The sequence below is a fragment of the Nuphar pumila genome, chromosome 2, assembly GCF_984573655.1.
Source record: "Nuphar pumila chromosome 2, dmNupPumi1.hap1.1, whole genome shotgun sequence".
NCBI classification, from domain to species: domain Eukaryota; kingdom Viridiplantae; phylum Streptophyta; class Magnoliopsida; order Nymphaeales; family Nymphaeaceae; genus Nuphar; species Nuphar pumila.
Window position 1 is genome coordinate 5279656 of NC_143250.1, and position 13792 is coordinate 5293447.

At 34.2% G+C, this 13792-nt stretch overlaps 1 protein-coding gene across 13 annotated transcripts in view; it reads right to left on the reverse strand.

Moving 5' to 3' along the window:
• LOC149844565 (secretory carrier-associated membrane protein 1-like) overlaps nt 1–13792 on the reverse strand; it is a 30447-nt gene that overhangs the window by 5330 nt on the left and 11325 nt on the right. For all 13 annotated transcript variants that reach the window (XR_016429695.1, XR_016429696.1, XR_016429698.1 and 10 more), the window contains exons 3-7: nt 7271–7375; nt 7102–7164; nt 6031–6064; nt 5791–5913; nt 2956–3018 (exon numbers count right to left, since the gene is read on the reverse strand). Coding sequence is in view for 7 of the 13 variants with exons in the window: in XM_089994825.1 (XP_089850951.1) it covers nt 2956–3018; nt 5791–5913; nt 6031–6064; nt 7102–7164; nt 7271–7375 (388 nt within the window). In the remaining 6 variants the exon portion in view is untranslated. The remainder of the gene's footprint in view (nt 1–2955; nt 3019–5790; nt 5914–6030; nt 6065–7101; nt 7165–7270; nt 7376–13792) is intronic.

A 13792-nucleotide genomic window follows, 5' to 3' on the forward strand; every position in this document is an offset into this window, starting at 1 on the left:
TGGTAGAATGGATTCTCTAGTAGATCGCCTAAGAGAGGTTTCTTCTAGAGACTCATTATTTTGAAAAAAAAAATCTAAAACACTAATACATTTATTTTGCTCACGCTGGGAATAAACTTAGAGATTTTTATCAATGATGTCATCACTACTTGGTGATGTTTCAATATTAGATACTTCATAATGAGTATCATCTATTATCTCAAAATGATTCAAAGAATCATCATACATATCTTCCATTGGGGAAAAATCAAACAAAAATATATAGTCAATTTCATCTTTCTTATCAAGATTTTCAAACCCATTTTCATCTTCTAAGGTCACATCTTTGGAAACATAAAGATTACTATCTTTGTAATCAAAGCATCTATATCCTTTTTTTATTTTCACCATATCAAAGGAAAACATATTCAATCATTTTTGGAGACAACTTATCACTTTTATGTAATAGTACAAAGCATTTGCAATCGAAAATACGAAGGCGATTGAAGTTGGGTATCATGTTGAAAAGTTTTTCATAAGGAGAGATATTTTTTTAAATTTGATGATGACATACGATTTATTAAATAGGTGAAAGTTAAAACGGCTTCGACCCAAAAATTCTTAGAAATATTTTTAGAAATAAGCAATGTTCTAGCGGTTTCTATAATATGCCTATGTTTTCTTTCTGCTAACCCGTTTTGTTGAGAATTTCTAGGACATGATCTTTGATGACAATTTTCATTTTGCTTCAAATAATTTTGAAAATCATTGGATAGGTATTCTCCACCCGAATCGGATCTAAGAATGGATATACTACTTTGAAATTGATTTTTAATTTTCATGCAAAATTCTTTAAAGAAGGAAAAAATTTCCGATTTAAGATTAAGGAAATAAATCCATACATATATAGTAAAGTCATCGATGAAAGTTACATAGTATGAATAACCACCCTTAGATATAACTGGAGATGGACCCCAAACATCTGAGTGCACCAATTCAAAAGGTTTTGTTGTAATAATAGACTTCATTTTCCCAAAAATACAATCTTCGCAATTCATATAAGTTTCTTTACAAGATTTGTTTTCAAAAAGAAAAGGATACATTTTTGAGTAACTTGGATGTCCAAGTTTTTTATGCCAAGTATCAATATTTTGTCTTAAACATAAGTACAAAAAGGGTTTGAAGGAAGAGTCAAGTGATCCATAAAGTAGAGGTCTCCCTTCCTATGGCCTTGCCAAATCTGCTTCTGGGATTGAAGATTCTGCACAAAGCAACCATTAGATGAGAAACATATTTGACATCTATGGTCGGCAATTTGAGAAACCAAAAAAAAGTTAGGTTTAATTTTGGAACCACTCTTACTTTTGAAACAAAAAAAGTTTTGAGAATTTCTATGATCTAATGTTCCTATACTTTTTATTTTTAAAAAGGTTTCATCGGCCGTAGAGACATAAGATAATTGAATTGGTGCATACAACGGTTAAAGCATTTTCATGAGGAGTCATATGAAAAGAAGCTCCAGAATCTAAAATCCAAAAATACGTATCGGGTGATGATGTGGAGGCAATGGCGGCACCCGATGTAGAGGAGGTAGCTTTAAGTATTTGTTGAAGAGCCATGGAAATTTGTCCAAGTGTTTCTTTAAGATCTTAACTCTTGTCTTCATCTTCCTTTTTGGTAGTTAATTCTTCAACGGAAGCAACCTTAGGCTTAAAAGTTTCATTCAATTTGGGCCAAGCGGGTTTAATATGATCCAACTGATAACAATGATGGCAAACAATCATCTTTTTGCCTCCACCATAATTATTATTGTAGTTACCTTGATTCTCAAGTGTGGGGGTTTGTATGTTTTAATATTGTTGTCGGGTTTAGACACGACTAGGACCTCATCAACACTTTTACTCATGTCAAGCCAAGTTTCTTCTTGAGTAATTTCGCAACGGCATCTTCCAAAGGAGGAAGAGTGGATCTACATAGAAGGAGGGATCTTACTTGTTCAAATTTGGGATGAAGCCCAAATAGAAATTGAAACAATCTTTCTTGTTTCATTTATTTTTGCCTAAGTTCTATATCCTCAGTGGCCACTTAGGATTTATAAGAGCTAACTCATTTAATAAAGGATTTAGAGCACTATAATAATCTTAAATGCTCAAATTCCCTTATTTAGTGGTTCTTACTTTTCTTATAAAAAATAAACTCTTGCAAGATCTTTTTTGGTATACATACCCTTCATAAAAAACGAAGCCTCATTGGCTCTACGAAATTTAGCTATATTAGCACATACTTTGAGTTCTACATTATTCATGAACCATGCAAGGATTTTTGCACGATTGATCCCCCAATCTTTCACCTTTCTTTGATATTCTTCAATGGCTTTGAGGCAAGCATCTCCTTAAAGAGCCTTTTATTGACCTCTTTCTATCTTGGTGAACTTTAGTTGAGGTTCCAGAATATAACCCATTACATAACCCCAAAGTTTTTTTCTTTTAAGATTATTCTCCATTGTTGATGCCCACATCATGTAATTCTTGCTATTGAGCTTGAAGGATAGGTCGATCTTGAATTCCATTGCACGGACAAAATATAAAGGAGAAAAATGAGAGCGTTGTCACAATTTCAACTCCAATAACCGTATGGCTCTGATACCATGTAATGAAGTATGCAAAAATGTAAAACAAGAAAGATAATGCATTCACAATGTCCAACAATGGACAAGCACTAAGGCACAAGAGAGATAAAAAAGAAGTCCAGTATGAGACAATACAAAAGGCCTTTAAAAGGCACACACATAAGTAAAAATATGAAAACTTTATTGTAAAGGAGCTCTAAAGCGTAAGAATGCAAGGGGGGTGTTTATATATATATATATATATATATATATATATATATATATATATATATATATATATATATATGTTTAGCAAACTGGAAATGTGTATGCTGCATGGTATGTAAAAAGAATATTAAATTCCCAACCTTCTCCACGAATCCATGCAGCAGTAACTGCTACTATATTCCACAGAAGACATAAGACCAGTCCTGCACAATAGGAAAAGCCAATTAATGCACATCAATTTTAGAAACATATGCACATGCCATTAAGGCAGCAATGTTTCCATGCCATTAAGGTCAAAATGTTGCCCATACTTGAACATAACTTCTACCGATCACAACAGATCGACATGTGGGCATGAAAATTCCCAAGTAATTTGCAGAAATAATGTGGGGGTGCAAGCATGTCAACACAGACACAAAGATGCAAATAAGCAAACATACTTGTATTTTCAAGGTCTTAAATTCTACAAACACATATTCCCAAGTAATTTGTCTACGATATTAGCAAGATGGAATCCTTGTTCTACTAATTTATGTATTAGAGCAACTGCTCTTTACATCTTTTAATTATTCAACGCATGTGCATGCACGTAAGTTATATATATATATATATATATATATATATATATATATATATATATATATATATATATATATATATAAAGAGAGAGAGAGACAGAGAACATCCTTCTTGTTCTACTTTCTCAGGTATTTCAATTCACACTTGAAGCTTCAATTTTTTAAACTTCACATCATTATTTGAGTTAGCTGTTTTGTGCCACTTTTACATGACAAAATGATCAGAGATAGCTCACGTGATTAAATATCAAAAGAATTTGGGGTTCTACTATTTCTAAAGCCAGAATTATTGATCAGTATGCAACACAAGTATACTCTTGACTCACTTTTTTTGGCATTACTAAATTTTTCAACTAGAGTAATACCAAAACAAGTGATGGAATTCTAAGGTACCATGATCCTCATCATTGAGATACAATGTATACAGTTAACAGAACTTCATGAGTTAATTGTAGCTCACATTCCAGATGCTTCGAAGTAGTAGACATATTCTAAATTGTACCAAGAAAAATCTATTGGTAGTCTTACTACACATCAAATTTTCAATTTTGTTATGTACCTCAAAATATTTTATTTGATCTACCCTGATCTATGGTTGCTGGGACAGATTCTGATACAGTCGGCAGATTCTGATCTATGTAACATGAGCACACTAGGTCATGTACCTGTGTTGACAGCAGTACAGGTGTGGCTACAGGTCCCTCCCTCTTTGGTTAATGGTTTGAAACTCAAAAAATCAGGATCACGGAAAAGTACTATCTGATCTTTTATACCAACTTCAAGCCCTCGTTACGACTCCTTTATGTAAGAAAAATATCTGTTTCACCATTTTTGTCTCAATTCTTTGAAATACAAGAATGGCCATACCCAATTGAATTTAGACACTATATACTGTTAGAATTTCTCATGTCATACCATCATACACGTACCTGTACCTATGTGACATAGATTCTGATACAATCTGAGCACGATATCCCACTATTTGATATCAATTTTTGGCTATTTCATCCACTTAGAGTACGATCTTGTTTGCAAGAGTGGCATAGAAAGAAGTATTAAAAAATATGTAGTTTTGATGTCTTATATATATTTTTCGTATTTATCTCTTCTTTTATTCAAGGTATACTCATGTATACCTATTTGGTTTAGGGGTTAAGTATACTTAAGGTATAGGCTAGTTTAGGTATTTTCTTATTTTTTATTTTTGTTCTTAGCTTGGTTATTGTTAGGATGACCAAATAATTGTTTTTTCCCTTTTGCTCACATTTCAAAATGACCAGCTAGCTGTTAGGCATAGTGCCTAACGGGTAGTTGGAGAGTCCAACTAGCCGTTAGGCTAGCCCCCTATATATATTCATGAGTGTGTGAGAGTAAGTGAGAGAGTGATGGATGTATGTGTGTAATGTAAACATGAGATGTGTGTGTATGTATATGACGTGTAAGTTTATGTTATTTATTATTCATTTTATTAAAGCAAGATTTATATTTTTAATTCTTTGCTGTCCTTAAACCAGTTTGTGGTTTTTTATGCCTTTGTTAAATGCATAATGCATTTTATGTATTCATTTGCAATCCTTGCCATAAAAACATCAGTATTTTTAATTTATGTTTTGTGCCTCAGGTTCCATGTCAATTCATGACAAGAAGGCCTTTGCCAGATCCAATACCTGTTAAATTGTTTCTATATACTCACCATCATTGTCATGCACATGTCTAGAAGTCATTTCTTCTAACTCAGTTCATATAGTACATGTAAAAATTAATATATAGCATTCATACATGGAAGACTTTAGCTATTTATTGCATACCCCCTTTCATGCTTATGCTTACATATTAGAAGGTACAAATTCTTCATCATTTAGGGGACAACCATACTGAGTGAGAAAGTGAGTGACTGTTTGTGTGTGTACTGAGTGAGAAAGTGAGTGAGTTAGTGACTGTTTGTGTGTGTACATACGTGCACTGTCTATTCATCCACCTATTTTTGCCAACCAGAGCCAAAAAAGGTTCAATCAAAAGGATGATATTCATTGCTCAGATCCATCTAAAACCAAGCCAGCTATCTATGTAAGGTCACCCAATCCAAAAAAGGTATGTTTACTTTTTCAGCTATGCACAAGGCTGGCTATCATATACACCAAGTGTGGGAACATGCCACACATCTCTGTAAGTGTATACTGACAATTCATATATCAATGGTAGATAAATCTTAGTTTCTTCACACAAGTATATAGTTATACTTGTCAAGGTTGGAAAAGGTCCAACACTAACATAATAATTATCCCACTTTTAAGATAATGTTTTTCTTTCGTTCACATACATTGTAGTTCTCTTTCAAAGAAAAGGATAACATTCAACAAACAAACAAAGAACTGAGTGCATAAGATGGAGTAATACCTAAAAATGATGCAAAAGCAAAATATTGCAGCCTCTGTAGATGTATTGGTATTTCATTTGCAATATCATGATGAATAATAGGGAAAAAGGGTGGCCAGTTTTTCTCGTCGATGACTATTCCAGCTACAGAAACAGGAAATCAAAACGCAATAAGAAATCTCCATGCATCACAATAAGCAGCAATATGAACATTATATTTTTCAACAAAACATGTTAGTGAAGAAGACAAGAAGAGGTTACCCCGTGCAGCTGCATCCTCCCTCCGTTTTAGTTCCTGCAAGGGTAAGACAGAGAACAGCTCCCAATAAGATAAATCAGATGGTAACTGAGCACTAAGCATGCACACCCAGGCAGGAAATGAAAAGGTAAACACAAAGGAAGACAACCTTGCATAGAGCATACCGAAATAATATTTGAATAGCAATCAATATCTGAGCAGCAATGCCAACATCAGGAAGGCAGATAAGCTCAGAAAAGAGTATCTTGACCCTCTAAAGGAAGTACCTACATTATATTCCATTACATAAAACATCATCCTACGTTCAATAATCATTCCCAAGCTTCCTTCAGACAAGCAAAGAGGCTAGCAAGCTAGCAATTCCCATCCTAACTCAATAGCTCTCGAATTCTCTGAATATATTCACTGGGAGGGAAACTGAGAGAACCTAGATCCTCTTTTAAGATGCCCTGGATCCAACCACACCCTTAATGGTGAAGTATGCATAACTGCTCACTACTATCAAGAACACAAACTTGAACTATTGAAGGCATATTTGAAACAATTTAGGTGAAATACAGGCTAAGAAAGTTAACTGTTCTCGGAAACACACTTGCAGTACCAGAAGAAAGACAGAAACTGAGATTTAACAGAAGAGGAAACTCAAAGAACATGATACTTGGAAACATGTTTTAAGTTGAATTCATCTCATCATAAACAAAGACGACACTGACCAGACTCATATCATATCCCTGTTAGAAGAGGAAAATTAAAAGGACACAGAAGAAGCAAAAAACAAAAAGTGTAAAGCTGAAGACCAAAACTGGCAAAGTGTATTCCATAAAACAATATACCAAAGAAAGAGAGCCAATGTCCAGCCAGAAGTAACCAACTCTGTCAAAGGAAGCAAACATACAGCATCATAAATCAAGAAAACCTAGAGACCCAATCCAGATCGAGTTCTGATGCCCCAGATCAAATTGGTGAGAGTTACCAGATAGTAGTCAAAACATTGCCTGGTCCAACTCAAAACAAGTGCATGAGTAAAGTAAGGTCCTGTTCAATATATTCAAAACGAGTCACATCAGGCAAACCTGTTCTCGCTTCTTCAGTTCTGCCTCTTTAGCTTGCAGTTCCTTCTCTTTCCTTTTTAAATCCTACACATTTGACAACAAATCATATTTCAGAAGTCCACTTCGACTTTATACAATAGACAAATATTTGGATGGATGTTATGATGTCAACTCCAGTATAACAGCATACCTTTGCTGTATCAAGAGGAATATCAACTGTGGCACTTCCGAAGTCAGCAGGTTCAGGGGGAAGAGGTGAAAGTCTATTCATGGCAGATGGAACAGTTCCTGGGTTCTGGAAGATCAGAAAATGTATTAGATAATACTATTATGAGCTAAAGCACACTCATACAAGCAACATGGAGAGAGAGAGTAATAAAAGTAACAATATATGCACATTGTCATATAAATAATGTTAAATGTTAAACTTGCAACCAGGGCTGCAAAATGAGATGAGTCACTCATGGCCCAGCTCATTAAAGGGCTCGTTCAAACATGTAAAATAGGTTCAGCAAGCCCAGAGCAGCCCCTGAAGCTTACTGAGATGAGTACGAACAAAGGGTGCTCGGTCAGTTCAACTTGTGTAGGCTTGATAAGCAGTTGATAAATGTATTTTAGCTGTATTTTATATCACACATTGTAATTCAAAACAAGTGGTTGAAGTGTTTGGCCTGCAAGCAATAGGTCTAGAGTTCAAATCCTATTGCTTTCAGCTTTAGAACAATGCATGTTTTCCTATTCCTTTTTCCCTCAAAACAAGCCCGCAGGAGCTTGGCACATCTAGCTTGGGAACATCAAGAGCCCGAGCTGAGCTCACCATGAGTTCAAGCTAGGGCAAGGTTTAAAGAGTCAAGTGTCACTGCCTCAAGCTCTTCTTTCAACTTGTTTACCACCCTACTTGCAACTAATCATTTGATTAGGAAACTCTAAAGATGAATCAGATAATGATTAATTCAGGGAAAACAACTACATTAAATCTCTTGCTTAGAACAGGATTGAAGTAAAACTGCAGTAGTTGAACTTGTGCTTCTTGATAAATTGGGAACTAAAACAGCTGTTTCAAATTAAGTAAAATTTTGTGAGAAATACCATTGAATTTATTCACTTCGTTGTGTATGTTGAGAAGTGTAATATGTGTGTCCTACCCTGCCTATGTACATGCCAGTATTTATAGGGGTAATGTATTTTTTCAGTTAGTTATAGAAGTCAACCTTTTTTGTCTTGTAGTGAATTTAGAGGGGAGTCCCTCTTATATTGTTGCAACTCTTCATACTTGTGATAATAAAAGTTTCTATATTCATTGCTCATCACTCTCTTCACTCTTCTTGAGTTGTCTCTTGGTTTGATAGTTTATTGTAATGAAATGGTGGTCTTCCACAAGAACACGAAAACTCACAAAGGGTGTCTATTGGAGACATTACAAGTATAACTCACAAAAGGGTATAAATGGAAGAACACAATAAAAATAATAATCTTTTATTTCTCACAAGAAATGCTTAACAAATATTGATTTACAATGAAGGGGATCACCCCTATTTATACAAGAAAAAGAGAAGTAGAGGAGAGTTCTCCTTTAGAGTCGTTGAACCTAGTCCAACGACTATAAGTCTAGTCAAGTTTTAATTGGAATTTGACTACATTCTAATTCTAGTTCAAAAAGAACTAGATAAAAATAAAAATAAAAGAAGAAAAAAATAAAAAAATTTATTATTTTATCATTCTATTAATATATATATATATATTATATATTACATTTTAACACTCTCTCCCAAACTTACGGTACAATGAGCGAAAGTTTGTTTAAAAGAAAGTGAAATCTAGGAGCAGTGACAGGTTTGATGAAGAAGTGATATTCTGATGTAACATATGTCAGATCAATGGTTCTATGTAGATATTCATCTCTGACATAGTGACAGTCCATCTCAATATATTTGGTGCGTTCATGAAATGTTCGGTTGCTTGCAATATAGATCACACTCTTGTTGTCACAGCACATTCGTGAAGCTTGTATTGCTTCAACTCCCATGTCAGCAAACAGACGTCTGGGCCAAACTACTTTCATTGTCGTGGTCGCAATGGCTCAGTATTCAGCTTCGGTGGACGAGAGAGAGACCTTCTACTACTTTTTGCACCTCCATGAAATTAATGATTCACCTAAGAAAACACAAAAACCAATAGTTGAATGTCTATTATTGGGATCACCTCCCCAGTCAGCATCAATATAGGCAATTAAATCTAATGAAGATAAAGCAGACAAGAAGAAGTCTCGTGAAAGAGAGGACGAGAGAGAGACCATATGAACAGAGGTGGGAGCATGCTGAAACTAGCTAGTTGTGTGTACAACGTATGCTATGTCTGGTCTAGTAATGGAAATATAGGAAAGTCTTCTGATAAGCTATCTGTAAGGAGTGAGATCATCAAGAGGTTCTTCATAATTAATTCTCATTTTAACATTGACAACTTCTGGAGTGTTCACTTTCTTAGCATCTATAATTTCAGACCTAGAAACTTTATCAAAAACAAATTTAGATTAAAATATCAAATACCCATGAAGGGAATAAGCAACTTCAATTCTTAGGAAATATCTCGATAAACTTAAATCAGTCATTTCAAAATAAGTTTTAAGAAGTTTTTTAATGTTTTCAACTCCTTGTTTATCGCCTTCGGTAATGATCATGTCATCCACATAGAGAATGAGAATAATAATCCCTACATCAGAATTCTTAATAAACAAAGCATTGTCAGTCAAATAAGAGTGAAAACCAATATCAAGCATAACATGACTAAACCTGTCATACCGGGCTTTTAGTGTCTGCTTAAGACCGTAAATAGCTTTTTTTTTAAAAAGAGCTTTACCCTTAAGGATACTAATACCAAGTAGGGCTTCCATATAAACTTCTTTAACTAGATTTATATTGAGAAAAACATTTTTGACATCCATTTGAAATATGGGTCATTTTCTAATAGAGACTAAAGCTATTAATGTTCTGACAACGGTCATTCGGGCAACTGGAGCAACAGTTTTTTCGTAATCGATGTCATACTCTTGAGCATACCCCTTGACCACTAATCTGGTTGTATACCTTTCAAGAGTTTCATCACTCTTGGTTTTAACTTTGTAAACCCATCAACAGCTTATAGGTTTCTTGCCCAGAGAAATATCTTGAATAGTCCAAGTATTAGCCTTTTCTAATGCTTCCAAATCTGCCTTCATGGCTTCTACTCACTCTGTATGGTTTTTGGCTTGAGAATAGGATGACGGTTCTACATATGATTATATTAATGCAATAACTGCCCTATATGTAGGTGAAAAAGATTCATATGACACAAATTTTTCAAGAGGTCTAGAAATTCTGAATGACCTTGTGGTTTGTACTTCGAAGTATTTTTCTAATGCACATGAAATATTTGATTCTCTACGTCTTGAATATTGTAGACTAATGTCCCTATGAGTTTGCTCTGCATTATCAACATTATGTTCAAAATCAATAGTACGTTGATCATTGTCTAAATTGTATTCATGATCATATTCATTAGATTTTGAAGTCAAATCTATTAAAAAAGAATATTTAGTGACTTCTTTGGGCTTTTCAAATTCAAAGAAATTTTCTTTTTCTAAGAAGGATATATTTCTTGATACATATATTTTTTTATTTTGAAAATCAAAACACATATAGCCTTTTTTATTATCTGCATAACCTAAGAAAGCACAAAGAATCGCATGGGTGAGAGTTTATCATTCTTATTGGTGAAAACAAAACATTTGCATCCAAAGACCCTTAATCTTAGAGTAATTAGGAGATAAGTTAACAAGTTTTTTAATTAGAGTTATATTTTTCAAAGAAGAAGATGACATTCGATTAATGATATAGGTAGCAGTTAAAGCAGCTTCTGCCCAAAAACCTTTTGGAACTTGATTTGCTATTAATAAAGTCTTAGTGGTTTCCATAATGTGTCGATGTTTACGTTCGGCCAGGCCATTTTGTTGTGGTGTGTGGACACGATCTTTGATGTGTGATGCCATGTAAATTGAGATAATCTTTGAATTCTTTGGACATAAATTATTCCTCTGAATCAGTGCGAATATTGAAAATATCATTTTGAAATTTATTTTTAGCCATTTTATGAAATGTTTGAAAGTGTGAAAAAAACTTAGATTTGTGCTTAAGGAAGTAAATCCAAGTATGCCTAGAAAACTCATCAACAAAAATTACATAATATGCATATCCACCTTTTGAAATGATCGGTACAGGACCCCAAACATCTGAATGTATTAGCTCAAGTGGTCTAGAAGAAACAAAGGTTCTATCATGAAATGATAACCTTTTCATTTTGCCAAGGATACAATCTTTACATGTAAAACTTTCAGAATTACAAAAATTTTCTAAACTTGAAAAATGTTGGATTTTAGACATATGAAGATGGTCAAGTCTTTTGTGTCATAAATCCAATTCTAGTTTTTGAACATTATAATGGAAAGCATTCTTGGGCAATTCCAAAAAAAATCATATAATCAAGTCTTCCTTCTATATGGCCTTCCCCAATCAGCTTTCCTGGCTGGCGATCCTGCACCCAACAATCATTAGAAGAAAATGAGATATTAAATCCATAATCAGATCTTTGAAAAACAGATAAAAAATTTAGATTTAGTTTAGGAATATATCTAACTTTTGAGATAAAAAAAATGAACTTATAAAGGTTTTCAAAATTTCCTATTCCTTTTATTTCAAGAGATGTACCATCAACTGTGAAAACTTTTGACACACTTGAGCTATTTTTAAGACATTCGGATAAACTATTAATATTTGAGGTCATATAAAAAGAAGCAACAAAGTCAAGGAGCCAATGAAAGTTACCAAGATCAGAGATGGATGAAACATCTACTCTAGTCGAGGCTTCAGTTAATGAGGATGCTCCTTTAAGAAGATGTTGAAGGATCTTCATTAATTGAGTCATAGATACAGGTGCATCTTGAACTTTTGATTCTGATCCAACATATGCAACTTTCTTTTCTTCTCTCCTTTTTAACTTAGGACATTGAGGCCTATAGTGCTTCGGCTCATGATAATAGTGACAAATGACTTTTCTTTTGTTAAAATAATCATTTAGTCTTCCAAAGTGGGCGGCTTATAAGTATACACATAATTTTCCGGTCTAGATACAACTAAAATGAAATCATCTTCAGGCTTTGGAGTATTTTTTCTAAGTCTATTTTCCTCCATAGTCAGTCTCTCTATAGTATCAATGATAGAAGAAACCTTTTCACGATGTAAAAGAGTTGATTTGGTTGACTTAAATTTCAGCCTTAAACCATTTATAAATTGATAAAAATGTTTCATATCGAGTTGCTTTTGACAAAGCTCGATATCTTCGAAACAATGCCATTTTGGCTCAAAAAGAACCAATTCTTCCCAAAGTTCGGATAACTCGTTGTAGTATTCCCTAATAGTTTTGTCTTTTTTAATCATCGTTCGGACTTTGTATTGCAAATTGCACACATGTACAATATCTTTAAGGGAATACATATTTCTAAGATATTCCCAAGCTTTATTAGCATCCTCAAATTTGGCTAGACTAAAGCATTTCTTAATGTCAACGTTATTAATTAGCCATGACACAATCTATGTCACATAGGTGCGGGTGCGGGTGCAGGTGTAGATGCGGCGATTCAACACTTTAAAAAAACTTGGGTGCGGGGGTACGGGGGTGCGGGGAGGGTGTGTATATAATTTTGAACGGTTTTAAGTTAACACTATGTATATGTGTGTGCATTTATGTATTTATATACATAATATAGATATAACTAGACTTGGTTTGGGTTAACCAAATCTACTTTTGGACAAAAATAGACCTCAGTATGGTTGACTTCACCTTACACAAAGGAAGTTGTGTCCAAGTGTCGCACCCACATGGGTGCGGGTGCGACGGAGGTGCAGTGTCCTGTTAGAAGAGACGGTGCAACATAGGACATAATTTTGGCGTGCCCTATCCTCCACTCTTTCTATTTTTTCTCATAGGTCGTCAAGGCCTTATTCTTCTCTCCTTCCGTGAGAGGTACTTTGTCATTCTCAATTTTTGTGAGAACTAGTTTAGGTTCCGAATCGGAACCATCCATTATACCCTACAACCATTTTTCCCAAATGTGGTGCTTCATGATTGAAGCTCACATCACATAGTTGTTGGTGTCATTTAATTTCATGGGCATGATAAGTGATTTTATCATTGTCATCCATCTTTTACAAGGGTGAGAAAAATAAATGATAGGTAGGAGAAAGAAAAAGAGAGATAAGAGAAGAGGAGAACAAGCAAAATTACAAATTCTTGTAGCCAATCTTCCTCCAAATGCTTTCCTTCTTCAAAAAAATATCATTTGAATCACAAACAAGAGGATGAATCACCCTTTGCAAATGAGGCACGGAAAACAAAGTGAAAATTCTCCAAGATCTAAAAATCTTCAAGGGTTTGATATCATGTAATGAAATTGTGGTCTTCCACAAGAGCACGAAAACTCACAAAGGGTGTCTATTAGAGACACTATAAGCATAACCCACAAAAGGGTATAAATGGAAGAACACAATAAAAATAATAATCCTTTATTTCTCACAAGAAATGCTTAAGAAGCATTGATTTACAATTGAGGGGATCACCCCTATTTATACAAGAAAAAGAGAAGTAGAGGAGAGTTCTCCTTTAGAGTCGTTGGACCTAGTCC